We start from the raw sequence: 27,831 nt of genomic DNA, 5'->3' as shown, positions 1-27,831 counted from the left end.
TATTTGCTAAAATATGAAACAATGTTTTAAATCTCTAATGGTGATTGTGAATCGATCAACAAAGTTTTTGTTCCAGAAAAAACCTGGTCACCTGTCATGGTCACATTTTACAAAAACCTAGCTAAATTTTGCTTCGAATACATAATAAATAAAAGATCTGCGATGAACATATTTTAAATTTAAACTTCCATTTCTTCTGTTTTACCGGTTGGAACATTAGGCGAGAGCACAAACTACTGATTCTCCTTGAGTTACGTAAATAATACAGTTTAGAACAGGTTTCAAGTCTCAACCAGTACTTCTCCAATGAAATGCACGTCTTGGATTAACAAATCAGTGCTGATTACGTTTTGTTCCAAATCTTCGAATTTCCAAATCTTTAGACTTTATTAAAGACGTGTGAAGCCTAAAAATTGACGTGATCATTTAAATGTTGATATAATAAAATCACTTCAAATTCCCTCAAACAGAACTGAGGGAGACTTTAACGTTCAGTGTGGGTGGATTAACATCACCGTCAATGTTTATATGGATTGAAAGTCTGATGCGACTAGAATGTGCCTACTAACCTTCCAAAGTGGTCCACGTCAGCGCCATAATTAACAATAACGACATTAATTTCCACGGCTCAATTACTGTAGACATTGTTGTGCGATAAAATTTGATCCACGAAGAAAAGAATGTAAATTAGGAATGTACGAGAATTAGTTGGAATAGAAGCCGTAATTAAGAAGAGCTTGCATAAGTATTTGCCGATAATATTTGACCAACAGACATGCTAAATCTAGAACAGCAGATGTTAAGTTGTAGCCTAGTTTAAAATTCGGACACCGAGCGCGCGCCTTTTACACACATTCTCTTGCGACATATCTAAAAAGCTATATTAAAAAGCTATTAATTTCTCTTCACTATCTGTACGCATTTCCACTTCATGCAGCGGACATTAATATTACATAACAATTTAAGCATCAAGATCAGCGTTCCTTCAGTTTTGACAACAATCATAAAATACTGTAAGAAAAAAGACTGTACTTGCGATATTCTGTTAGCAATTATCGCTCAAACAAGTAGAATAATACGGAAAAAATTTACTTATTCAAGCAAAATTTCTTCGATTAATAGAATAGATATCTAAATAGAAGAGGATATGCAACACTATTGGTTCCACACTACTTCAGTGTTACCATTGCTAAACGTTGGCAGCATGCGCAAAACTTAATGGAGAGCAAAACTTTTTCGAAACAGGAAAACTTCGGAACCAATTCTATTTCCTTTCTCCCTGTTTCCATGGGTACTGTCGAGGTTGAAACCACAGCCCAAAAAGGGGGTGCGCTGCAGCAGCCAATTGAGTCCAAATCTAAAGGGGACCTCGATTCTTTATTAACAATCAAAAATGGGATCTATTGTGTTCTGGAACCCAGTGTTTTTATGCAACCCAGTGTTTAGCCTAAATGTTGTGATAAACTTATTAAATAGAGATGAGCCCGCGAGGCATGCTAAATAACCCTGCCAAAAAACATGAAAACTTTCAAAAAGAGCGTTTAGATGACTCAGTAGACGTGAATATGCCTCAACTTAGATTCCATGATCTATCACCGCTGCAAACACCAGTCGGTAAATCCGAAAAGAAGAGAACTAGAAGTGAATTGAGCCCATTAAACGAAAACGGTGATCTGGACGTATTAAGTTTCATTGACGAAGCAGTAGCAAAAATTATTCCCAAAATTATTGATGAGGTGAAGTGTTCAGTAAAGCAGGCTATCGAAGAAATGATTGAAAAAGTTTTAAATGGCACAAAGGAGGAAATTTTAAATGAAGTAAAATCAGAAATTTATTCAGCAACAGATTCCATTCGAGAACAAATGAGGTATCAAAAAGATGAGCTGACATTGAAGATGTTATCAGAAACAGAAATGCTGGAGAACTACAATAGGCGAGACAATTTGCGAATAATGGGAATGTCTGAGCGCATAACAACTGATGCAAATAATCGCACGATTTGGGAGTCTAGCGATAGAACAGTAAGCAACGTAGTGGAGCTGGCATCCGATATTGGAGTAGCATTGGATAAAAAAGACATCTCGATTGCTCATCGTCTTCCATCCAATAAGAACGAAAGACCCATTATCGTTCGTTTCACCAGAAGAGTAAGCAAAGTTGAAATTTTAAGAAACAAGAGAAAGCTGAGAGAAAATGACACAACCATGAACGTTTCGATTGTTGAAGACTTAACAAGAGCCAGACTAAGGTTCCACAATTTGATGAAAAGCGACACAAGAATAGAATCGACATGGACAAGAGAGGGAAATTTGTTCTACAAATGGAAGGACAATAATAAAGTACATTGTGTTCGTCAACTGTATGAAGGAGGTATTGAGCTGAGATACGAATTATAGGATGTACAATTCTGCTTTGATAATCGATCGTTTTAGCAATTAAATAAAAAGTTGCCGAAAACAAAAACTGATCAACTTTCTTTAATAATTTTTCATCTTAATACAAGATCATTAGTAAAACATTATGATGAACTGGAGTCACAACTAGGCTACCTCGAGTCACCCCCTGATATTCTTTGTCTAACAGAAACCTGGCTTAAAGATAATATGACACCGTATTGCTTCAAGTTATCAGGCTATAAAACGCTCGTTTCTAAAACAAGACCCTACCGTGGAGGAGGTGTAATGATTCAATGCCGAGAAGCAGTAAAATTAGTCGCTGAGGAACAGTGCAACTTAGATGAAAGCCTTCTGATTAAAGTAGAAGCAAATAAAAATACTACTTCATATTGGTTGTTTACAATCCTCCGAGAAATAACAAAATGGAGTTTCTCGCACGCCTTGAAGAAACCTTACAATGTTTAAGTAAAAAAGACTCTAGCGTTATCATTTGTGGTGATTTCAATATCAACATTTTGAAGAAAAATGATCTAACAGCAGCCTATTTTGATATTATTAATAGTAATGGCTTCGAGCTGCTAAATAGCAATCCGACAAGAATTTCAACTTCTACGGATTCCTGTATCGACCATTTTATAACAAAAAATGTGGAAGGCAAGATTAAAACTCACAAAGATGAAAAAAGTTTCTCAGATCACTATCCAATTTCCCTTGAAATTGTTGCCAAACATAGCAATTTTAAACCAGAGTTAAATTTTCGAGATATCTCGTTTATAAAATCTCAAGTGAAGTCAGATGTTTTGTTTTACATTGAGTCATCAGTTGCAAAAAATTGAATTAAAGGGTGAAATGAATAAATGCTTCAATTCCTTCCAACATTGTTTTCAGCTGGTTTTTGATCATTATGCTCCTATGAAAGTTTATTGTCATAAATCAAATCTGAAACCTAAATGGTTAACTAACAATCTAAAAAATTTGATCAACAAAAGAAATAAAGCACATGACCAATGGTCCAAAGATCGGAATAACGCCAGTTTGCGAATGAAATTATCTCTTTTTGAGATACGGAGTTGAAAAAGAGAGCAAAAGATGCAAGCGTAATTACTATTTTAAGAAATTTTAAAAATGTCTGGGTGACTCGAGGAAAGTTTTCAAAATATTAAATGATCTTCAGGGCAAAAATGAAAAGTCAGATCAAATACCTATGTTGGAAACAGAGTTCGGACAATTAACAAAACCATTTGATATAGCGCAAGAAATGAACTCTTTTTTCTCTTCTGTTGGAGAAAAACTCGTCAATTCATGTGTTCAAATTCCCTTAAATAGGAATGCTTTCAGTCAGCACACTAATTTTTCAATCTGGTTCTATGATACCAATGTAAAGGAGATATCTGATGTCATTGATAACCTATCAAATAAAACTTCTTGTGGTTTAAACGACGTATGTTCCAAAGTAATAAAGGCTTGTAAAGACGTAGTGGCTCCCTATCTATCAAAACTAGTTAATATGTCCTTCCATCAGGGTATTTTCCCTACGGCCTTGTCCATCGCAAAAGTTTTTCCCCTTTTCAAATCAGGAAATAAAGCTTGCTGAAATGAATACAGGCCCATCTCTCTTTTAATATGTTGGGGCAAAATCTTTGAAAAAATAGCTTACTCCAGGATCCATAATTATCTTGAAAGCAACAATCTCTTACACAAGAAACAGTTTGGTTTTAGGCGCAAGCATTGTACTATTGACGCCATAGCTGAATTTACGGAAAAAGTAAGAGAACATAATGATAGAAAAACAACGGCAACTGTCTTCATTGATCTAAAGAAAGCTTTTGATACAATTGACCATAAAATCTTACTCAGAAAGTTTGATCTTTATGGCTTAGTGGGTCCTTGTAAAAATTGGATGAAAAGTTTTCTAAGCAATCGTAAACAGTGTGTTGAAGTAAATGGTGTAAGATCTAAGCTGTCTGATATAAAATACGGCGTTCCTCAAGGTTCAATTCTAGGCCCTTTGTTGTTCATCATTTATATAAACGACCTCCCTAAGGCATGTAATAGCAGTGACGTGTTTCTGTTTGCTGACGATACTAACATTGCGGGCATTAACTGCTCCAGAAATGAGCTGGAAGTGGATCTAGCTAGTGTAAACACTTGGCTGTTAAATAACAAATTAACACTGAATTTAGAGAAAACGGTGCATGTTAATTTCAATAATGTGACTCCAGATTCTAGTTATCTAAACATAGCTGGATCGTTTCAAGTTTCCCAATCGCACTGCAAGTACTTAGGAATTGTTTTGGACAATCAACTTAAGTACAATTACCATATCGAAACAGTTTGTAAAAAACTTAGTGTTCAGTGTGGAATTTTGTGCAAGCTAAGGCACTTAGTTCCTAGAGTTTTCTTGCTGAGGTTTTATGATACAAACGTTAAACCCATAATTCAGTATGGAATTTTAGTTTATGGATGTACATCGCTGAATGCATTAAAGCCTATTCATATTCTTCAAAAGAAAATATTGCGTACAATCTATTTCATGAAAAAAGACGAGCATGTTGGTAATCTTTTTGTCCAGAATAAAATTCTTTCGGTCTATGAACTGTACATATATGAGCTTCTGAAATGTGTTCTTCGTTCTGCTGGAAAATTGCATTCGGAGGAATATATGAATAACCTGTTTCAATATAAAGAAAACCCCCGTTTAACGCGCAGTGCTCAACAAAATCTTCTAAAATTGCCTTCCAAGTCAAACAGGTTTAAAAAATGTTCGTTAGCCTTTAGAGGAGCTAAATTGTTCAACTTGCTGATTGAAAACGGTGTTCTTGAAACACCTCTTGAGATAGATAATGCATTTTTTTCCAAAATTGTTCATAGTATAAGGGATCTATAAGATCTAGGCAATATAGACTTAACTGACTTTGTGTTTGGATAGTTAAAGTATAGTATAGTGAATAGAGCAGTCAGACTTCCTCTTAACGAACTTCTAAGAATTCCTGGCCACAAAAGTGGCGTGGGTTGTTCGTTGCAGGGGGAGGAAGTCTGTCAACGTTACATAGATCTTGGGTTTTGGAATCTTGACACTTGGGTGTCAGAACCTAAGCTTGATCAATGTAACGTACCCCTTCCCTCAAACAAATCATGCATCACTTCAAAGCCTCTCAGTATGCTCTACATCAGTCAGGTAGCTAAAATGCAAAACAATTTCAATTTTTTTAAGTTACTCTTTTTTTTAATTTTTCGTTTTTTTTTACTTGCATTGGTGAGATTGGGATACTTAAATGGACTTAGTTGATAATTATTCATTTTCTGTAATACAATGTTTTTGGATTAGGGCAGCTTCAAGTGAACTAATTGGTTCCGTCTGCTGTCCCCTCTGTGCTAAATATATATTAGACTTTGTGTTGCTAGTATTATTATTTTGTATCAGAGAAATAAATTCTTCTTCTTCTTCTTCTTTTAACTACCCCCCTTTACAAAATATGAGTTCTTACATACCACGTTACTAAAGGTTACATGACAAAATACCCAATGCCAAAATACCCAATGTGCCAAAATGCCCAATGCCATTATACCCAATTTATTCCCTTTAATCTTTTCGTTCAATAATCCGATTACAAATTAGCACTCAAATTTACAAGCATGTTTTCTCGCAATTAAGTCGGTTGTGATAGTTTCATATCAAGTCCCACGGGCCACTGAGGCATGGCCATGGCCCGCGAGGCATGGCCAAACGCACTAACTAAATATTATGCTAAATAATCGTTCTGATAGTTTCAACGTTAGAATAAAATATTGGGTATATTTTGGGTATTTTGTCACATTGGGTATTTTGGCATTGGGTATTTTGTCCTGACACCGTTACTAAAATATGCCCAATGAGCTTTCAGAATAGTTCACTGTTCAAAAATTTTTAATCAAATCAGATGCAAAGTATTTTAATTTAGGACACGTCTCCGATATTTTCAACTTTAGTTCAAGACGAAACACCAAGCGCTCACAGTGAATTATATGACATTTGTTGCAGGAAACTTAAAAAATATAACTTGAATTGATTTATCGCAGTAATCCAATCAGCAAATTTTATCAGCAATAGTTGATGTCTCTTGTTAAAAATCCACCGAAGTTCAATTTTCTCTATGAAACTTAATCTTCAATAAAAACGGATCTGAACATAAAAAACACTACTGTAAAAATGACCGGCAATTTGAACATCAGTATTATATAAACTTCAAATAAGGAATGTTCACCAATGTCAACAGAACAATTCGTCCCAGAATAAATAGCAAATGACCGTCCTCGACAATATTGCAAAACTTCGGCCATATATATTCTTCTTCGATGACAAGATCTTACACATTATATCACCAATTTTTGCACTTTTTCTCCTAATTTGGCGACAGCCGTTCAGAATTAAAAAAGCTTATTATTTCTGAGATTTCCAAAATAAATATTTAACCTTTTGAAGAAAAATTCGTCCGTCTAGAAATAAACTATTTGCTTAAAATATATCAGTCTAAAAAACTTAATAAATGGCAGCGTAAAAGACGTCAAATCTTATGGCGTAGTTTAAATATGTGTAATTTAAGTGAGCATTAAATTGTGTATGTTCAAGCGCGAAAAATGAAGCTGTACAAATAAGTAACCAACGAATTTGTTCTTTGATTACGACAAGTTATTAAACTTACTCAGACTTTATAACCGCTAGCTAAAAGATAACACTCAACAAAACTACTTGAACCGGATAAATCAGAAAAAGGCAGCATTAAAAATTCAATGGCGGCGATTAATTCTTAAACAGTTCGGCAGCAAATATATTTTTGTTCCGACGACCCCTCTTGAGGGGGGGGGGGGGAACTATATACTCAACTGGGTCTTTTGTTCAGAAAATTTTGACCGATCGATATATTCATCGTAGACAATTGTGAATGGTATCATTAAAAAGCCCCTTCACCCTAGAATATGGAATTACGAAGATTAATTTGAATTTCCTTCTCTAGAGTTAGTTATCGTGGTTTAAATTTTTGTGATTAGACCGATTTGCGTTATTTTTATTCACATTTTCCGGAATTTTTGCCTAAAATTTTGTTAATTTTGCAATTTTGCTAAAATATGTAAAATTTGTTAACAAAAGAACTGTTGATTTTACTTTTAAAGACACAAAAAAGTTTTGTTGACTATTTTTATTTGATTTTTCAGGCTACAATTTTGGCTAAATATTTCGAAATTCAGCCTTTTTCATCAAAAATTGCCCTAGTCTACTTTGATTGAGTTTGCCGTAAGAACGCATCCAAAAAAAGAGAAAAAATTTGATTAACTACAAAGGGAGCTAGTCCTACTTCCAATTCAATAGAGAGTAGTCTGGAATTAAAATTTTGCCGTTTTTGATAACATAACTCTAAGATTAAAACGCAGCATTTTTTAAAATCTTTTAACTAATAGATCATCTAGATCCAAAACACTCGAAACCAATGAGTGTTCTTAATGGACAAACGGCGAGGTCAGGGCTGGTTTTTGTCCAATCTTGGACTGTTACAATCCAAAATATTTCGTATTGTAATCAGTCGGATCCCTTTTTTTAACAAAATTGATCTCTTTTTATGTTAATTACAGAACAGAACAATTCAAATCAAAGCTCACTGTTGAGAGGTCCCAATGGCTTCTTAAGCAGTTCCAAATAAATGTATCTAGTTTCATTACTCGAAATATTATGGTCATGTTGATTTTAAAAATATTCGATTTTTAAATAAAACATGGCTTATTAAACTTTGCCACTATTTTTCTCATAATTTGGTCAACTTGTAGCTTAGCGTCAGCAGAGAAAGGATGTTTCTTTACCTCTTCTTTCTATGGGATTATTTTTTTTGTGGTTTTAAGCGAAAAGTTTTGGTTTTCTGGCTTTGATACTACTAGATTTCACAATTCTTTTTTTATTTTTAGACATTGGCCAATTTTTCACGTTTTTTCTCGTTTTGTCCCATTATCACATTATTGACAGTTCAAATTTTGCATTATTGACGTTCAAAATAGGGCGTACTTGAACACATAAAAGACTTGAAAGCCATGGATAATGGTTTCAACGGCTTCGACGCCCATTTCTCGAAGAAATTAATTTATTTTTTTTACATTTGTCTTTTACTGTCTTTTTTACTATGTCTCTCAGTCGTATGAAATTTCCTGTTTAATAGCAGGTCTCATTGGCTTTATATGGAGAAATAAATGAGCTTTTCTGATTTGATAGCTGTTGGCTTTCATGACTTTGAAAGCAAAAGTTTTCAAAAATAAGAAAACAATTTTTAACTTCACATTTTTATTCTTTTTTCTATTTGTTACCTAGTCGCGTTAACGCCAGGCCACAAAGGATATTATTGTTGTCGAGGGAAGGTTGAAGTGCACAAAAATTATTGTTGTTTCAAAGAATTCGTTTTACTGGCTTTGAAATTACTGGCTTTGACACGATTTTTTTGCGGAAAAGAAATTATTTTTTGATTTTGTCTATATTTGACGTTCTTTTTTGTAGACGTAACACATATTCGGAATAATAACAGGTCTCAAACGCTTCCTTTGAATGAATAAACTAACCTATTTAATTATTTCATTTAGTAGCTATTGGCTTTCATGACTTTGAAAATAATTCTTTTCGAAAAATCCAAAGGTATTACTGAATTTTGCTCTTCTCTCTTTCTCTCTTTTTGCTACCTATTCTCATTAATGAGAGGTCCTATATTAAATTATTGGCGTTCAGGAAAGTTTTAAATGATTTTTTTGTTTATTGTCTCTATTTGTTGTTCTTTTTATATTCGCATAAAAAATGGAAATTCACAGGTCGCAATGCCCTCCTATAGAAGCGTATGTGATCATAAAAATGTTGAATGTTTTCAATTGCTATCTGGTGGTTTTCACTACTTTTCAATTAATTGCTTTAAAAAATATCAGCCAATTTGTTTTTAACTTCGCTGTTTTTTGTCCTTTTTGCCGAATTGTTACCAAGTCCTTTTATGGAAAGATCCCATATCTTTTCTAGTCAAGAACATGTTTTCGGTTTAGTTTCAGTCTTAACCGACGCTGTTTTGACCTAGTCAATACGTTTTTTTAATGGACATAAAGTTTCGGATGTAATTAAGGTTTGTTGTTATTGTTGATTGATTTTGTTGTTCGTCTTGACTTGCTTTCCCATTAAGGGTTGATATAATCAATCTAAAGCAGCAATTTTTACTCCCTTAGGTTACTTGTGTTGGAGGCGATCTTTTTGTTCATACACATTTTTTTTGAAAAATACCTGAAATTTTTTGGGATTGTCCATCTGTTCCTCATTTGGTAGACATTTATGCCAAAAATGTGAATGAGCGGTGTCGGAACCTTATGTCCGATTGCACATTATCGAGCCTCCTTGTTTATATCTATTGTTTGTGAACTTCACCTCATTTTTTCTTCTTTTTGATAAGTTGATACCTAGTCTCATTAAGGACAAATCCCATCTGCTCTGTAGTTAAGAAAAAGTAAATTCGTGTAGTAAAGGTTTTATCTGATTGTATTTTGACTTCGTTACTAGGAGCTTTTATATTCAGATATTGAGTTTTTGCCGTAAAAAATAGTGTTTTGGCCTATTTTGTTGGTTTTTTCTCTGTCTTATTAATGGCAGATCTCTTGAGCGCTTTAATGCGGCATGTCATCATGTAATTTATTTAGTACTTTTGGTGTGTAACGATCTTTTTAAACTCAAACATCTATTTTTGAACATCTCTTCATTTGGTTGACAACTAAGTCAGAAAAGTAGATTGGGTTGGAACATTATGTGTGAACGCACATTACCGATCCTCCTTGTTCGTACTTTAAAACGGCAAGCAAAATAGATGTAATTCGGAATCCTAATGGTAACAGAAAAAATGGATACTCACAGAAACTACACAAAGAGATAAAACTCATTTCAATCGCCATTTCTCCCAACTATAAAAAGACCGAATGCTGAATTTTATCAAGAATCAAATGCAGGATAGCTACTGTTCAAGGGCTAAAATGCCTCCAAAGAAACGAAACCATATAATAAATCATTGACTACAGCCATCACGGCAGAGTGAATATAAAGCCAAGAACTACCGCTAACCGCTTTCTTTTAAAAATATTGTAGAAAGGCGGCAGATAAAAAGTTCGAGCTTGACAAACATGTAATCGCAAGAAAAAAATCGTTAAAACTATTACAAAAAACTCCAAAAGTAGACTGAAAATGCTCAGTTCGCTTCGAAAACGATATAGTAACAGTAAAAAATTCAGCTGATAATGCGTAGGAGGAAAAAGATTAGAAGATTAATGTGCAACAAAAAACAAATTTAAAATTTCTGAACTATTCGTATGTTTCCCCTTTGACTTTCATCAGGATCCACTAAACAAGGGCTAAAATTCCTCCAAAAACGAAACAACGCAAAAACGCAGAAACGACTGCAAACTTCATAAAAATGAAAACAATGAAACTGAAAAAAATAGTGCTTTCTACGTCGTCAATATATTCAGCTTCAATGAAGAAGACAGAAAGTGCGTGCGACGGATTCATTAACATTATGCCCCTTTACAAAAATCGACCGATGATATTTTAAAAAATCTTCACAATTCTGAAACCAGTAACAATTATAACTTATAAAAAAGAGCTAAATTTTGAGACAAAAAACCTAATTTAGGGAAATTAAATGCCCATGATCTTTCCTGATAAACACGAAATATGACCGCAATACTTGACAATAAAATTAAGCTATTAGTTCTACATCAACCAAAAACCTTGAACAAATATACTAAAACGTGTAGTTTTGTACCCATTCTCGAAATTCTTTCCTTATGAAAATTTCTTGCAGACAATGATTAGTAACTTTCGATGGCTATTTTGTAGCCGTCAATGCATAAACATTACCATTAAATCAGGGGCTAGGACAAAAAGGCGAGTATTAAAATCATAACAAATTTGCAAATAAAATTGGACATTGAGCCAAATGAGGTTTATTTGGCGCAAAAGTATTAGAAAAAGCTTATTCCTCCTGCAAAAATAATCAAAAGTGCAATCAGATTATTCCACTTTTGAGTTACTGCTCAGTGATAACACTCAAAATCCAATGTGAACAAACATTGAAACTTGTCTGATGCCACGTTTCAGTAAATATAAAAATATTTTCTGTACGTTTATAATCCTAAAAATTGGATCTCTCAAATTTTCGATCAGATTTCCAAGTTGCTGAAATGATTTTTTGCTGGTCCAATTTTGGAGTCAAAGTGAAATTTTTGGAGTCAGGGTGAAAAAGTCAAACCTCTACTTTTAATTAATAATAAGATTTGTCTGACTAGTTAATAGTGCACCGACCAATGAACTTGAATTTTCTTCTGCTATTGGAAAAAAATAGTTTTAACCTAAATTGGCCCAGGGCGTCTAAGAAAACGCTATCAGTTGATTCCTACAAAACAGTTAATAACGATTGTGTTCTCCCTACATATTACACAATGATATCAACTTTTGCACGTGTGTTGAGATTTTGCAAAGGTGTACACGGAGTGGCACTAAAAAAGAAAAACGTGGGACATGGTGTGCCCGCAAACGCAAAACATTATATTAAAAAATCTTAAATGGGCCTTGAAAAATAATATTTTTAGTTTGATTGCAACGCTACGTCTTTTTTCATCTCTTAGCACATTTTTAGCACCAAGATTAATGGTTCGAAAATCTTTGTCTCATTCCAAACTTTTATTACCTTCCGGTTTTAAAAAACTTCGGAGAATCTTGCAAGCTAAGATTTTGCCGTGCAACATAGTTAAACGATCGAATCTTTTCAACAATTAGCGCCTTTCGCAAGGGAGGGGGAATTCTTGAAAAGAATTTAAGGAGCGATCAATTAATTAACGAATAAGAGACTAGAAGAACGTTCCACGTATGCGCATATTGAGTTACTCTAAACAGAGTAAGATAAGCCAAGCCATACCAATGAGCCGAATGGTCGTCCAACACGGAATAAAAAGCGACGTACCCTTCTCACTGGCGGGTCGCTGGGTTCACATCGCGCGAGATATCGTTTCCATGATTACCAGGTTACAAACCACAGCTCATTAGAGGCATGGCCGTCGAACGGCCATGCCTCTTATGAGCTGTGGCATGCCCGTCCCAGAAGAGGCATGGCCGTCCGCATTTGCGCTTAAATTGATATTAAAGTATCAAAACTGTAGGAAAAGTAATATTATGTTAGAGTAGATGGCTAGACTTTAACGAAGGGAGTTTTCTACCAGGTACAAAAGGAGTACAATTGTTGAAAAGATCAGCAGGATCTTGCAAGCTAATCTTTCAAACATAAATCGGATCTTTTCCATTTGTGCCCCCCGCCCTCCATCGAGTATATTCTGCACGCCCCCGTTGCGGACCACGTTCCATTACACAGTAAATCATAATGTAAAAATATGACCCGTGCGTCTCAGTTAATATGCAGCCAATAAGTTTGAGGGGGGATTAACGGGAAAATAGCCATAAATCTTGCAAGCTTGACAAATTTTTTTTCGACTGAAGCATGTATAAAGAGATAGGAAGAGAAAATGGGCCTTTCTCTTATAGCACACCAAACATTGCAAAACTAGAGCGCATACACCCCCATTTACGGAGATAGTAAATAAGTGCGACTTATAGTACAGCTGATGTACAACTTTTTATAGCCTGATCTAAACTGAATCCAAAAACCCAGAATAATGTTAACTACGATGCACTATCAAAACATGGATAAAAACATCACGCAAACAAAAATATATTCAAGTAGCAAAAGTATTAAACACACAAACTCTCAATAAAACAAACAAAATAAGGCAAACCACAACTTTCCTTAACATCTGTCCAATTATCTGCATAGCCATAACAGCCTCGACAATGTGATTAATTCTCTCGGGATTGTAAATACTGCTTCACTGAAGAAAACCCGAGCATTAGCGCAGTTGACGCCACCGTTTTAGGCAAAGGGTGCAGTCCTCTTTTATCCCTGCACAAAGCACATTCGCAAATTCCTCTACAAGATGGACAAACCCATTCTTTGTTTCTAAGAGCCTCAGCCGCATCCTCATTGTACCACATGTTCAAGCACACGCCACATAACATCCCTCGACCTTTGTTGCAATCTTCAGAATGACAAACAGTTTTCGTATCTGCTGACTTGATTCGACATTGATGACAATACGTTTCTGGGAAATCTTTCTTGTCCAATTTTTCTTTCTGATCGGCTGTTTTGCAAACTCTTGATATCAATTCTTCCGTTATCAGCACACCTTTTGGCATCGAATTTCTTGCTTTTCTCGCGGGAGAGCTGTACCTTTTCGAGGTCGAACTGTCACCGGTTGAGTTTGAGGTATTTGCTTTCGCGTTTGACGCTGAGCTTGATTGCAATGGTTTCGCGTGGAAAAAAGAACTTGCTTTGAACGCCAACTTTTTGGATTTCTTTAGTGACTGAAACCTTGATTTGTCATTGCTGCTTTCATTTTCTTGAGGGACATTCTCCTGATCATTTTGCAAATTCGTGTTACCGTCATTTTCATCTCGGAATGAAAACATATCGGAAAAGTTGAAAGCTGCAGCGTCCAACTTGGAGAATTTCTTTTTCTTCGAAATCAGACCTGCTTTTAGAGATTCTTTAACAGAAGGCTCATAATTCAAATTATACTGACTCGTTTCACTAAGAACAGTTTTCATTGTGCTACTCTAAAATAAAAATTAGTTAAGACAAACATACTCTGACAAACATATTCTGAAACCAGGAGGTTCGGTTATGTGCAATCATATATAAGGTTCAGACGTTCATTCCTCACTCATCTTTTAACAAATTTTACGGAGAGGAAGCTTTTGAAACAAAGCATTATGTATTTAATGATATGTAAGACAAATTGTGATGAGTTCCCAATTGGGGGCAAACAGCAATACCAGTGAAATTATTCTTTTTATGAAAATTGACAAACTAAATGAGACACCATTAAAACATGGCAAAACGTTTGGCAAAAAAATTGGGTCTCAATTTAAATATACTTTCACCAATTTTTCGAGCAGAAGAGCAAGAATTTATCAAGGCTTTGGAAACCGGTTAAAAAATAAGTGTAATAAATTATAATTTAAAATTTGAACCGATAATATATTAAACCGATTTGACAATTCAATTGACTTTCGGCCCTTAATTTGAGCTATCCGTAATAACAATAACTCTCTCGGATAGTATTTCCAATGTTAATTTCCTCATAGCTGCTGCTTAATTGTCGGCAGCTTATTACTTAAAAACAAGAAACGTCAAACTGATTTAATTTCGAAAAAATGAAACATTGCAGCGAGGTACAGTAATCTGGCGGTCATCAGAAACTCATTTAATTTAAGCAGCTTGTTTCTTCAATTGGATGTTAAGCGAATAGGTAAACGATTAGGTAAAACGAAAAAAAATGAAAATCTGGACAGGTCCTAAAATTGTCATCCAGCGAAAGAATTAAAAAATTAAAAATTATTCTACCTGACCAACTGAACATTACGAGCCAAACGTACACTGCTTTACCAATTTAGAGAAAAACAAATATAAAAGCATTCAAAATATCTATCATTATTGGTTGAACCTGCTGAAAAAACCAAAGTTCAATCAAAAGCGTAAGAAACCAAGAAAAGAAAATAGTAAACAAAAAACTTGTTTGATAAATCAGAGCAACGCAGAGGCCAGTAAAAAAGAAAACATCAAAATAGAGAGTCGCAAGAGCTTCATGGTCTCAAGGTCGTCAAAAACAAAAACTGTAAATTTATAATTGATGCATTAGCGCAGTACCGCACAAAATTTTCATCGAAGGCTTGAGTTCAGAAAATTTGAACATGACAAAAAACATGCCCAAAACATAAAATATAGCAAATAATTACAATTCTTCATGCTTTGTAGTTCCAAAATTTTCAGTAGATGATTCAAAGCAACTATATTTTTGGACTATGAGAATTCTATTTGCAAACATAATAGACAAACACAATCAGCAACGTTAAAAAAATGAGTTCAAGAATTGGTACAATTAGAAAAAAAAGTTGCTCCATTTCTCGCAGCCTAATCCGTCAGAATCGCCTTTTTTACCACTAAAATCAACCCATAAACTTACGCACAAGCTCTAAAAAATTAGCTAATTTAGCAAAAATTGCGCTAATTTTTTAGAGCTTGTGCGTAAGTTTATGGGTTGATTTTAGTGGCAAAAAAGGCGATTCTGACGGATTAGGCTGCGAGAAATGGAGCAACTTTTTTTCTAATTGTACCAATTTTTCAACTCATTTTTTTAACGTTGCTGATTGTGTTTGTCTATTATGTTTGCAAATAGAATTCTCATAGTCCAAAAATATAGTTGCTTTGAATCATCTACTGAAAATTTTGGAACTACAAAGCATGAAGAATTGTAATTATTTGCTATATTTTATGTTTTGGGCATGTTTTTTGTCATGTTCAAATTTTCTGAACTCAAGCCTTCGATGAAAGTTTTGTGCGGTACTGCGCTAATGCATCAATTATAAATTTACAGTTTTTGTTTTTGAAGACCTTGAGACCATGAAGCTCTTGCGACTCTCTATTTTGATGTTTTCTTTTTTACTGGCCTCTGCGTTGCTCTGATTTATCAAACAAGTTTTTTGTTTACTATTTTCTTTACTAATTTACTAATTTAGCTAAAATTAGCACAATAAAGATAGAGAAAAACTACAGTATCATTGAACTACGTTTATCAACCAACTATTGATTCTGGTTTAAAATGTTTGATAAGCAAAAATAAAACCATTAATCAAGCTAATGAAAGCCTTAGTACTGGGCCACTTTCATTATAGTGCTGTTTGGCTCAGCGGTTTCAAACGCTCTTTTAGCTGCTCTAGGAAAACAACATAATCAGACATTAAAATCTTGCTTTGACAAATTTCATCACCTAGAACTTGAGCTCAAAATACTCCCATTTGAGTACCTCTTGATCAAAGAAGATGTCTGAGCACCCAAAATCGACAAAGAGCATCAGCTTTTCAAACATTGGTGGTGTCAGCTCCAAGGTACCAAAAACAGCCGCTCAAAAACTTTCATTTTGAAATCGTGTTGGCCCGATTACCTTGCATAATCCTGTAATAATTTCATCAAACCAACTTGATTAAGTTTCAAACTATCAAGAAAAAATCAACAGCCATTTTTATTGGTAGGTTCAAACTTATTGTAACCTCGTGGAGACCTAAAAGGACAATTTAAACAGCGCAAATCGTCGTTATTCATTTAGAATTTTGCCATTGACATTTTAGTACTTTTACTTTACACTCCTTTGACATGGTAACTGATACCTGTCAGCTTTTTCGCCATCACAATTGACTCAAATACTAAATAAAATGACAAAAAATTTGTCATTCCATTAATTTGAGAAATTAGAAAAAAGACATCAAGACAAACTTTATTAAACAATAAACTTTAACAAGTAAAACCTAACTATCGAACTGTTTACGAAACCCGCTGCTCGGGTGCTTTGTATTCGTAATCAATAATTTCAAATATTTCTTTCTCACTTTTTACAGGTATAGGTTGACCCGCAACCCCCGTGCTTCCGACCGGTTTGATTGCATACTCGTTCAGGGTGAAACCCTTCTCAAGGGCATGCGCTCTCATATTCTTGTTAAATAGATCACTTCCTGTGAAATATAGCAACGCAAAATGATACTGGTCGCTGGGAATAAGTCTAATATCTAATCGCCTATGCTTGTGAACAACTTTCTCTTCACCCGGTAATTGACAAACAGCTGCGACCTTCGATCCTCCAAGCGCCAAAACATTTGTTATTAATTCATCTTCAACCAATTTATTCACAATTTTAACAAGCATCGGGTTGTTTTTCTTACTTGGTGATCCAACAGCTTGGCTATCAGGATGCGTCACTAACATATCAATATCGCCGCACGTTTCTGCTCCCCGTCGAAAGCTGCCGCACAGTTCTGCTGAATATTTTGAATCTAACTTGGCAATTATTTTCAATAATAGCGAGTCCCATTTCAGCATTTCCGACCTCGGGATCCGTTCCTCAAATTCTTCAAGATACTTTAACCCAATTTCCTGATGGTAATTTAAAAGCTGTGTATTCGTTCTTAAATCGTCCAGAGATTTGATATTTTTTTCAGTTACCAATTTCCGAGCTGCCACTGGGCCAATTCCAGAAACGCGAGTCAACTCAGTAATTGCAGAGGCATTGTCATCTTTCTTAATCTTATTCAATTTTTCTAAAGTTCCAGTTTTCAAAAACTCTTCAAACTTGAGACCAATTTGTTTTCCAACTCCCGGAATTTTGAGGGCCTCTTCCTGGCTCGTGAGTTTAGTTGGGTGTTTAGCAATTGCACTTGCAGCCTTTTTGTACGCATTGGCTTTGAATGTGTTGTTTTCAACTGTCCTTTCGAAAATAGACAGCTCGTTCAGGATATCGCAGAACTCATGGTTCGGGTTCTCGTCAGGGTTGACGAGTTTCCGTTTACTCATCTGAAATAATCATTCTCAGTTACAATCATGGATATAGTTCAAAAAAGGATTGTTATAAAAACTACATGCGAAGAACTTCTGTCTCTTATTTAAAATGTTTTATCTAACACCCCTGGGAAAGCATTAAGCTATTATCTGCCAGATTGAAACTGTACCAGTCCAAAGATTCTTTCTCGCTTCTTCGGATTAAAAGATTGAAAAACTGATAATTAAATTTTTTATCCTTCCAGCAAATTCTTAAACCATGCTATGCGAAACAATTAATTTAGCAGAAATATTTGCAAAATACAAACAATTAAGGCGGATGTATTGTACAAGCATTAAATCACGTCAACATAGATCAATTTTATCACTTTTCATTGAATTTATAGAACAAATGGTTCCATATTGAGCTCCAGAACAGAGCAGGGGTAGTTAAGATCGAAGTTTTTCAACACGTTTGGATGCACAACTCCCATCTTTCCCAGATTGAAGGTCTTATTATCTCCTTCGTTATTCGGACTCCAACTGCATACAACTTCAGCACAACGTCCAGGAAAAAACATTGCGTCATTCGCTTCTTTGATTGCGTAATCGCCATCCTTAACCTCCAGAAGTTGCATAACACGATCTAACAGGCCGTGAATCACTTCAAACCCACTGGACTTCCCGTAAAATATAGCAGCGAGTCGTCGCTCGTTTCGAGCGCCAACATCCTTTGCCGTGTCCAAGAGCACAACGTCGGATAGCTCGAACAGCTTCAGAGGGAGTGCCATTTTTCGGTTACTGGCCACAGTCTTCAGAAGTCCAGGAATCAAAGAAGTTCGCACAACCTGAAACAGATTGAAACTAAAGTTCAATTTATGTACACGAATTAGAATAAAATCATTGACTACTTTGAAAACCAGTGATGTTTTTCTTTCTCAGTTTCTAATTAAGTAGAAGAGTTTTTATGTGGTTCACCAAATTCGCCTTAAGATTTAATTTCTTTTATGCAACCGAAGCATTTTACATATGAGAATCAAAATCGGTTCATAGATAGATATCCTCAAGATTTTATTTACGAGACTCGATTTAGAAAACTAACAATTGGACATTAGGACAACTATTGTCCTTCTAAATAGCCACAGTTTACAATTATCAAATTGTCTCAAACATCAACCTCAATCGCAATTTATCAACTACACAAAGGCGCAATATGATCTTTGATGGCTATATGATCAAGTAAAATTCAAACCAATTCTGGGAATTTCGAATTTCAACGAAGTGCGTATAGATTCAATTTAAGAACTGACAATTTTCCATTCATCAAAACAATGGTCAAAAGGAATCAATTAATGATTGCTACGGCTGCAATTTGCGTTCTGCTGAGTCTTGGTCTGGCACTTACTGTGCTCGGAAACTGCTCCAAAGAATTCAGAGTTGAGAAGTCCAGCAAACAATGTTTCGGATTGTGGAAAATGTGCTCTTATCAGGTCGAAGGTAATATCACCACAAATAAATGTAATTCATACACAACGATATCAAAAATATGGACAGCTGCGAGGATGTGGTTCATATTTTACTACGTTGCAGCAATTTTGACGACATGCTTACTTCTTGCGGGAGTAATATTAACAAGGAATTTATTGTTTGACGTGAATGTGACCATTTTGACAGTGTTGCATGCATTCATGTTGCTGGTCGCCAATATACTACAGGCAAGCTGATAATTAATGAAATAATTCACCACAAAATTTTTCATATTATATTGATATCATTTGAAAAAGCTTCTACTCAACAAATCTATGGTGTTCAAAATGGCTAGAAAGTATCCGAAATTCTAAGAGGTCTCGCAAAAACCGTTTTTCAGTCAAAAACAAGCCTCGCTTTAAAAATTGTTAAAACTTTTGTGTTCGCTCTCTTTTAACAGACAATGGCCATAAGTGACGCGCAGTCCAAGCATTCTGCAATCTATTTTGGAATCTACGGCAATCGATCTCAATTCCTCGAGGAAGAAGTACGTTCCAAAGTTGGTTGGAGCCTTATAGTACCTTGGAGTGGAATGATAACGGCAGTTGGAGCGATCATTTCCACCATTGTCAATTTAACATGTAGAGAGAAAGACAAGAGGAATACAAATCCAAAAGAAGCAGCTACATCTTCGCTTTAGATTATTGAGAAAACCAGGAAAAGACAGATCAAAACAATTTACAACCATTGATCTGGGCTTTCACATCAATTAATACGCAATTACCTCGTTTGATTAATTGAAAATTATAAAATACAAAATTCGAATAAATTTCTCTATACTAGTGCTCTATACAACCAGTAGGCACTTCCAGATAATAAAAAGCTTGAGAAGCTCACAACACCCAAATGTTAATGTATGAAACTGAAACTTAACAAATTATAGGCTCATTTTTTATTAATCGATTGCTGGAAAAAATATTTTGACTCATACGATTTCACAAAAGAGAACATCAAGCCAGCAATTTAAGCAGAGATGTTTAACAGAGTGACTCCATTTAAAAATTGAATTTTAATAATCAATGAAACTGAATTCGAACTGAACACAAAGTTCAATGCCTTTTTCAAATAGCCTTTTTCGAATATAAAGAATGTTAAAAAACCACGGTAGATATCTCTACCTTTAGTTTTCCTTGAACAAAATATTGCTCCGAAAATTTAAAAAACCTTCCCATTAATACTGTTAACTTTGATAAACGAAAACACATTTAGCTAAAACAAGGATTAAAAATAAAACCAGAAAATTTATCCCTGAATACCCCTGATAGAAAATCAAAATACAAGAATTGAATCATTGATAAAATGGACAAAATTGTTGGTAACTTTGGGTTTAGATCTAACTGCATCTGAGTACAAAAATAAGAAAAGCAAACTAAAAAAATAATGAAGCTCAGGCGATCTATTGGGAAGCAGAAGTCCATCTAATAAAGCCGGGGTCATAGTACAAACAATTTCATTCATACAACAATCACCAGTCTAGAAAGCTAGAATGCCGTGCGTCACTTTCTATTCCGCTTAACCAAATTTCACCGTCAGCGAATTTTGGCCCAAGTTAAGTTACGCAAACATGCTTTTATCATTTTTCAGTTTTTGCCTATCGAAAATGTTCAAAAAACTCTCAATTCATTCAACAAATTATGCAGAGATCTTGAACACGCAGTTCTAATTACAGCTCTAATTTCTGTGGGACAACTTTATCGAAAAAGAAAACAAACCCACTACCGTCGGGCGAATTACTTTCGAACTGAAGTTGGTTGGCTTGTTAGGCTGCAGCTACATCAGGTCTCAGAACAGCCGCCGTGCCCGCGGAGGTAGAGTATACAAGAAAAGTATAGGCAGAAAACGAATGAGAGGAACATCAGCTATAGTGAACTTAGCAACTTAAATTTATGTTACAACATAAACTTAATCACCCTAGTAGCTTAGTGCCCGGACACGAGGGCACTTTTGCCCGAGTGCTGGGCATAAGGCACGAGCAAGAGAGACTATGATTTATGTTCTAAGTTCTTTAGAGAAAGAAAGTGTAAAAATTAGATGCTTTTTCTCAGTAATTAGTGAGATTTTAAGAGTGCGAGAGCGATTAAGTAGGGCAAGCAAGTTTATCCTTAGGATTGCAACTACGTAGGCAAGAAAACTAAACAAGTAAATTGCAAAAACATACTTCTATTGCGTATGTATTTTCCATGTGCGTTACTAAAATTTAATGGCAAACTAATAGATTAAATTGAGCTGCCTCGATGGTTTAGTGCCAAACATTTTCTCCCTTTGATTCTCTGATAAACCAGACATGACCGTATGGATAACCTGTTTATTCTGTTTTTGAAGAAAGTCAATTTAAATTGCTCACGCGAGCAAAAGAATTTTCTATCAATACAGACAAGCGACAATTTTCGATTAAAAACCAAACGTTTACAATAATTGCTCTAAATTTTTTCAGCAGCAATTGAAATTGATATTTCAAGGAAACATTGCTGAAAAGTTAACAAGATTCTGTTATCACTGAATAGGAAGTTAAACGAGAAAACCATATCCAAAAAATGATTTTATTCATTTCGTCTCCTTGGCTTATAGCTTTTACGCGCCCAGACGCACGTGCTATTTTGATATAGTAACGTACAATTTAAGAATACATAATTTGCAAGTGAGGGAGCATAAAAACACTGGGCGCCGAAACAGAATGCATTCCACAAAAACTGTAGATTAACAGCCAAGACATCTATTAAGGCTCCTGAAAACACTGATAATAGAGCAACAAAACTTAAAGACTGAAGATGAGTAAAACGCAAACATTTGCCATTAATATTAGCCAAAAAACCTTGATTCATCAAACATTAAAACTAGAATCAAAAACGTAGCCGACAAATTGTCGGAAAAAAAGTCGCCACATAACGACATTGGGAAATAGTTGACCCACTTGACGCACCTCGGGATTGCAACAGAAAAAAAATTAAGCGATAGAAATTGACACAATTTTTCTAAGTGTCAAAGTGCTCTTATTTGTTGTGCAAATTCTGCATATGCGGTTAGATTCAAAAATTACACTTAATTCAGCTTCCAAACTGAACTCTATTAAACATAATACTAATGCCACCTAGCAATCACTTTAATGAACTTTGATAATCTAATGCATTATGACTCAATGACCGGGATTTATTTGACCGTATTCGCTACATTACGTAATTGATAACGTGACACTACATACGGAAAAGAATTTCAAATCCATTCAGCTGAAACAGTGAGTGAAGTAGGACAAGAGTCAAACGTGAAAGTCATGACTTATGTGAAAGGAAAAATGTGAACGAGAGGTAAACAAGTTTAAAAACATAACAGGATGAGACCTGATGTACAATTCAAAGAATTTTCATTGAATAAGCAAAAAAATAGACCTACGGAAAATTGTAAAAACCATTTCTAAAAAAAATCAGATCAAAAAATTAGTGAAAAAAAAACAGAAAACCGATGTCAAAATGCCGCATGTGAACAAAAAAACCACTAGCGAGAAATGTACATTTGGTTCAAGCAAAACACTAGGCTAGAATGAACTATGAATGGATTGAACCTAAAATGAACTATGAATGGATTGAACCTAGAATGAACTATGAATGGATTGAACTATGAATGGAAAACCATTTAGAAAAAAAAATCCGATCCAAAAAATTGAAAAAAAACAGTAAAAATCAAAGTGAAATATCCGTACGTGAACAAAAAAAACCACTAGCGAGAAAACGAATTTTTGTTCAAACACCATTTTCTCACTCTACTTTAAATTTAGAGCTGAAAAATGTCACGCCGCAAAACCACTCGCTTTTTCGCTCCACTTCCTGTTTCGGCATGACTAAAATCACTACTCCAATTTGACTTCAAAAATCATAAAAATGTGTTAACAGATCTTAAAAGAAAAGATAGCGCCCCAATACAATTCAAATTCTTTGAATTGTAAAAAGAGCGCCTAGTGAAAAGCCGTTGAGAGGCTGACGGCGGCTATTAAAATAGATTATCATCACTACTCTTCGGGTCGTAAAACGACAGCACCCTGATACAATTCAAAATCGGTGAAATGGGAAAAGACGGAGCACAAATACAACTCAAGTTCTTTGAAATGTAAAAAAAGGAGGGCACCTAAATCAAAGCCGTTAAGAGGCTGACGGCCGTTATTAACCATTTACTATTACAATAATTGCTTCGAACTTCGAACGAGGGCAATTAATAACCAATATACACCTCGGAAGTGGTTTTATTTAATCAATTTGGATAAAATGTTTATCGCAGTTGACATATTTTGTGATTAATTATGACAAAATTAAGCAAATAGAACATTTTGCAGTTTTAAATCATACCAAAATTTGTACCAAACGAATGGGAAACAGCCTATTTATTCAAAGGTATACATACCTGGAATTCAAAAGTTGCGGGGTTTGACACTTGCACAGCAGTCTTCAGAGCCTGTTCTTCAGTTGGGTAACCAATGTTGGTTGAGATGTCTGCTCTGGAGCAGAGAGAGAAAGTGAACACCTCTGTGTAACCACTCATTGCCACATTCTCTTTCACTTTATCACTCAGTTTGTTCACCGGCAGCTGATGTGCAACTGTATTCGTCGGAGGGAACACCTAAAAAGTACCAGGTCAAAGGGGACGATACGACATCTTCAGGTGTTCCGATGGTAACTTCCATCAATTATATAATATTCTTCAATTCATATTCAACACATTTCTGTCAAAACTTGTCTTAAAACGTCACATATCTTAAAACGTCACATATCTTAAAACATTACATCTTAAAACGTCACATTAAAATTATCCATTGAGAGGTCAACAATTTTGATTAGTTTTCAAGATGGATCAATATTTTGTTCTCACGTTAGGTGAATTAATTGAGAAGTGTTTTCCTGAAGCCCCATTTTAAGTTGTTCGAAAGATACTCCTAAGAAAATACTTATGGGGATAAGGTGTTGATGTGGCAGTTGATCATGACATTTGTATACTCCCAAATAGCAAACTGACCTTCTCAATATTGTTGTATCCAAACGCAATTGCTATATCCTCATAGATATCACAAGCATGCAACACATCCGCTCTTGTGGGCGGAATCGTCACTGTAATCGTATCTCCATCACTTTGTAACTCCGCACTTAGACACATTTTAGTCAATAAATTCGCCATTTGAGGGACCGGAATATTCACCCCAATTTTCTTGTTTGTCATTGCGCCTGATACACTCTCCGTTCTGTAGTTAAACTGGGGCAGACTTTTAGTTTCACCAGAGGATTCGTACACAACATTGACAGGCTCTACTGTGAATTGCTGCGAACAATATTGACTGAACAAAGTGACTATGGTGTTAAGTACGATTTTGGCTTTTGTCTCATCCGTAGCTGTGCACTCTATGAATATATTTTTAGTATTTACACTCATTTTGCTGTGATCTCCGTTTATAATGGGAGGCATTGAACATACAATATCCTGAGAATCATAAATAACAGGATACAACGGCTCATCTTCTAGAATTTTCAAGTACGCTCTCAGCGCCAAATCAGATTTGTAGAATTCCATTAACTCCTCCGCATCGAACTCTTTCGATTGATTGAGCGGTTTGAATTTAATATCTTTAGGCGGCAGAGCTTTGTACACGAACGGGGGTTTCAAAGTGTCCAAGTCATGGGTCCCGATTGCTACTAGGGTCCTTCGCCTGCCCAAATTGAGATGCAATTTATCCTGAAGGTCAATGAAGCTTGCAAGTGCTGCTTGTGACAATGTAACATCACGGAGTACAGCCGAAACACAAAAAGGTCTGACCTTCTGTGTACTAGCCTCCACAGTGAGAGTAATCCGTTCCGCGGGTTCCACAAGTCTATACATTGGGCTTTCTGGTATCTGCCCCGTGAACACTTTCAGCGCTCGGAGCAATCCTTCAGAGCTTAACAAGTCATATCGATTAGCTGGTAACTCCACTCTGTATGTCACTTTTCCACTAGCGGCGTCCTCCTCTACTTCATCGAGCTCAAGTCCATAGTCGAAAAGAAGATCGCCAAATGGTGTTTCATCACATAGGTCGCCTCCCAACTCTTTTTCTACAATCGCTTTGTCCACAGAAATAATTGGCATTGTACAAATTATCAAAATGTCTGAAAAATTGAACTGAGAATTTTACTGTCGGTATACATCAGTACAGAGAGGGGTTCAACTGATTCTTCTTTATATTTTAATTACTTGGAAAGCACTTCTATCCGAAAATATGAACTTGAGTTCGAGACAAGGTTGAAGAAATCATAAAACTTTACGGCAAATCAACCCCCACCCCTCTATTTCTCACTACTAATAGGTCTATCTGTAAGTACTTGCTCATTCAAAAGTTAATCTCTCAACCTGCATTCAAAGCCTCGAGGTTGTTGTCAGCTTATATTGTTAAAATTCTTGCATGTAGAGATGTAGAGAGCCATCCTTCTATCAGCGTCATCTAGTAACTTGCAAATCATCACGACAGGAGAAAACAAATTAAATTACAAGCAACACAACAATTGGTTTACATCTGAACAAAAGTTTATCGTAAAATAGTTTCTAGATTTATTTCCGCAAAACCAGACCAATATTGCAACCAAGTTATGACTCCAATGGTTTAGCATACCAAAACCTAGCCCTGTAATCATCACCACAGGTCATCATACCTGCATGTACAGGCGAATGTGCAATAAAACGAACAGATCTTGAATGTACTAACGGCAGCAACCGCATTCTTTCTCCATTTCTTGAAGACCAGCAACACAAACTAGTCGCGCCTTCATCAGGGAAAAATACGTAATCTTCCGTATGATTAAATACAGCCGGAACTCTTTTGGTCATTTTCTGGGATCCAGCTCCAGTATACGTCAAAATATCTCGACTGGTTCCAATCTCCCATAGTTTAACTAAGGAATCTTTGCCAGCGGTTAGAAGATAGCGCGAGTTTTTACTAAACCGTACCGAGCAAATTGGTTCCCCGCCGTGCGCTCCCAAAATATTTTGGATACAACGACTTGAAACTCCGTCCCAGATTTTAATATTGCCAGCCTTATCCCCGCTGGCATACAGTCGACCGTTGGGAGCATAATCAACGGCATTCACAAATTTTGTGTGATGTTCTCTAGGATTTGCTCCGACAAAGCAGGAACCGTTTTCCAAATTATACAAACGCAGAACTGGGTGTCGACAAGCAACTAGTAACCACTCTCCACCAGGATGGTAGCTTACATCTTTGATTGGTTCAACATCTTCTAAAGTTCGTACCGCTTTCTTGCTGGCAGTTTTGGAATAATCATACACTTTTACCATCTTATCTTTAGCTCCTGATGCCATGAAGGTATCGAAAGGGTGAAATTTAATGCAGGTAATTTCATTGACGTGGTCATAGTACGTTTTGATAACGGGATGCTGATCAGCCGATTCACTGGCAGCCTCTGAGGTACCTTTGATTAACATTTTATCAACGTCTAACAGTTTTATCGAAGCGTCCACGGATCCAGTCGCAACATACTGGCCATCATAGCTGAAGCCCGTCGTCTTACAAGGGTCCTTATGACTGGTTACGTAAACAGTGTCGTAGTTGACAGCTTCTGGTGTCATGATAAGTACATCACTTTCGTACTCCAGGTCAATACCTGAACTGGCAGTAGGGGCGGGAGTTCCTCCGGGTGCGAGAAGGGGATTGCTAAGTTGTGCCTGTTTTTCTTGTTCGCTTTTTTCAGCAGATTCCGCGGTTAATCCTAAACAGTTACTTCATATTTACATGCAAATTTTACAGCATTGCCCCATATCATAACCCCATTTGTCTAAAATGTGAATAACTATAAAAGAGGAGGTAAAAATCCCCGCTTATCCATCTTTAAATTTTTAGCTTTTTCATGTAAAAATTCCAGTCAGTCCACAAAACATGAGTGTCAATTGAACTTGAATTTCGGGGGTCCCAATTTAACCCAGTTGTCTAATTTCTGGGGGTGGGGGCAATGCGAAGGACCCCAAAATTTTAGTTGAAATACAATCCGCCTAATGTCTACAATAATTGCTTTCGCCCAATATCCCATTCCTGGACTAACCATACCAAATTGGGGCTGTGAAATTCTTGCCCTAAACAAAACTCAACTTATTAACAGAAACAAACTGATCTGCACCTTTTTGGAAGATACTCAGTAGCCGGCCAGAAGGTGGACATTCAGGGTTGGGCATCACGACTTGGATTAAGGAGAGAGCCTGCTCGTGGTGTCCATCGTAGAGCAGCTGGCTAATTATGCATCTGTACAATTCATCCTTGTCTTTCAAAGGAGATCGGGTAGTTCCTGAAGTCATTTCACTCTGAAAGAGATGCTTTTAATTTAATGTAGTAAAGTGTCGAACTATATGCACTTGCTCAAGGGCACGATGCAACAAATCTGGACAGGGGCATAAAAGAAAAAGATCCTTCAGCACTTGAGCAGTCAAAGACGCAGCAATGA

General features: G+C 35.8%; 9 protein-coding genes across 12 annotated transcripts in view; 4 read left to right on the top strand and 5 right to left on the bottom strand.

The window, feature by feature from the left end:
- The window catches only part of LOC142342667 (uncharacterized), an 80,483-nt gene extending 79,701 nt beyond the window's left edge, over positions 1-782 (bottom strand). For all 4 annotated transcript variants that reach the window (XM_075394134.1, XM_075394136.1, XM_075394137.1 and 1 more), the window contains exon 1: positions 570-782. In XM_075394134.1, the coding sequence (XP_075250249.1) occupies positions 570-645 (76 nt within the window). In that variant the 5' untranslated portion in view covers positions 646-782. The remainder of the gene's footprint in view (positions 1-569) is intronic.
- Positions 783-1,453: 671 nt separating this feature from the next.
- The window catches only part of LOC142342672 (failed axon connections homolog), a 548,023-nt gene continuing 521,645 nt past the window's right edge, over positions 1,454-27,831 (top strand). The window contains exon 1 of the mRNA XM_075394143.1: positions 1,454-1,476. The gene's annotated coding sequence lies outside the window, so the exon portion shown is untranslated. The remainder of the gene's footprint in view (positions 1,477-27,831) is intronic.
- The window catches only part of LOC142342673 (failed axon connections homolog), a 546,280-nt gene continuing 519,902 nt past the window's right edge, over positions 1,454-27,831 (top strand). Inside the window, exon 1 of the mRNA XM_075394144.1 lies at positions 1,454-1,477. The gene's annotated coding sequence lies outside the window, so the exon portion shown is untranslated. The remainder of the gene's footprint in view (positions 1,478-27,831) is intronic.
- Positions 1,459-27,831, top strand: part of LOC142342666 (putative transporter YutK) — a 280,988-nt gene continuing 254,615 nt past the window's right edge. Inside the window, exon 1 of the mRNA XM_075394132.1 lies at positions 1,459-1,478. The gene's annotated coding sequence lies outside the window, so the exon portion shown is untranslated. The remainder of the gene's footprint in view (positions 1,479-27,831) is intronic.
- Positions 13,138-14,119, bottom strand: LOC142342145 (uncharacterized). The gene has a single exon (XM_075393345.1). It carries the CDS (start codon positions 14,083-14,085, stop codon positions 13,279-13,281), a length of 807 nt encoding a protein of 268 aa, XP_075249460.1. The 5' UTR covers positions 14,086-14,119; the 3' UTR covers positions 13,138-13,278.
- Positions 16,800-17,881, bottom strand: LOC142342144 (DNA polymerase beta-like). The gene has a single exon (XM_075393344.1). It carries the CDS (start codon positions 17,879-17,881, stop codon positions 16,859-16,861), a length of 1,023 nt encoding a protein of 340 aa, XP_075249459.1. The 3' UTR covers positions 16,800-16,858.
- On the bottom strand, positions 18,076-25,517 carry LOC142342669 (phenylalanine--tRNA ligase beta subunit-like). Its single transcript, XM_075394138.1, has 3 exons — positions 24,371-25,517; positions 23,762-23,977; positions 18,076-18,693 (listed from the first exon to the last, which is right to left on the bottom strand). Exons 1-3 carry the CDS (start codon positions 25,469-25,471, stop codon positions 18,247-18,249), a joined length of 1,764 nt encoding a protein of 587 aa, XP_075250253.1. The 5' UTR covers positions 25,472-25,517; the 3' UTR covers positions 18,076-18,246.
- Positions 18,822-20,131, top strand: LOC142342143 (uncharacterized). The gene is made up of 2 exons (XM_075393343.1): positions 18,822-19,560; positions 19,773-20,131. Exons 1-2 carry the CDS (start codon positions 19,177-19,179, stop codon positions 20,010-20,012), a joined length of 624 nt encoding a protein of 207 aa, XP_075249458.1. The 5' UTR covers positions 18,822-19,176; the 3' UTR covers positions 20,013-20,131.
- Positions 25,847-27,831, bottom strand: part of LOC142342670 (cleavage stimulation factor subunit 1-like) — a 518,885-nt gene continuing 516,900 nt past the window's right edge. The window contains exons 2-3 of the mRNA XM_075394139.1: positions 27,511-27,693; positions 25,847-27,105 (exon numbers count right to left, since the gene is read on the bottom strand). Of these exons, the coding sequence (XP_075250254.1) occupies positions 25,967-27,105; positions 27,511-27,685 (1,314 nt within the window). The 5' untranslated portion in view covers positions 27,686-27,693 and the 3' untranslated portion in view covers positions 25,847-25,966. The remainder of the gene's footprint in view (positions 27,106-27,510; positions 27,694-27,831) is intronic.

Source organism: Convolutriloba macropyga, chromosome 7, assembly GCF_964194025.1.
Source record: "Convolutriloba macropyga chromosome 7, txConMacr16.3, whole genome shotgun sequence".
Taxonomy (NCBI): domain Eukaryota; kingdom Metazoa; phylum Xenacoelomorpha; order Acoela; family Convolutidae; genus Convolutriloba; species Convolutriloba macropyga.
This window is presented reverse-complemented; position numbering and strand designations above follow the sequence as displayed.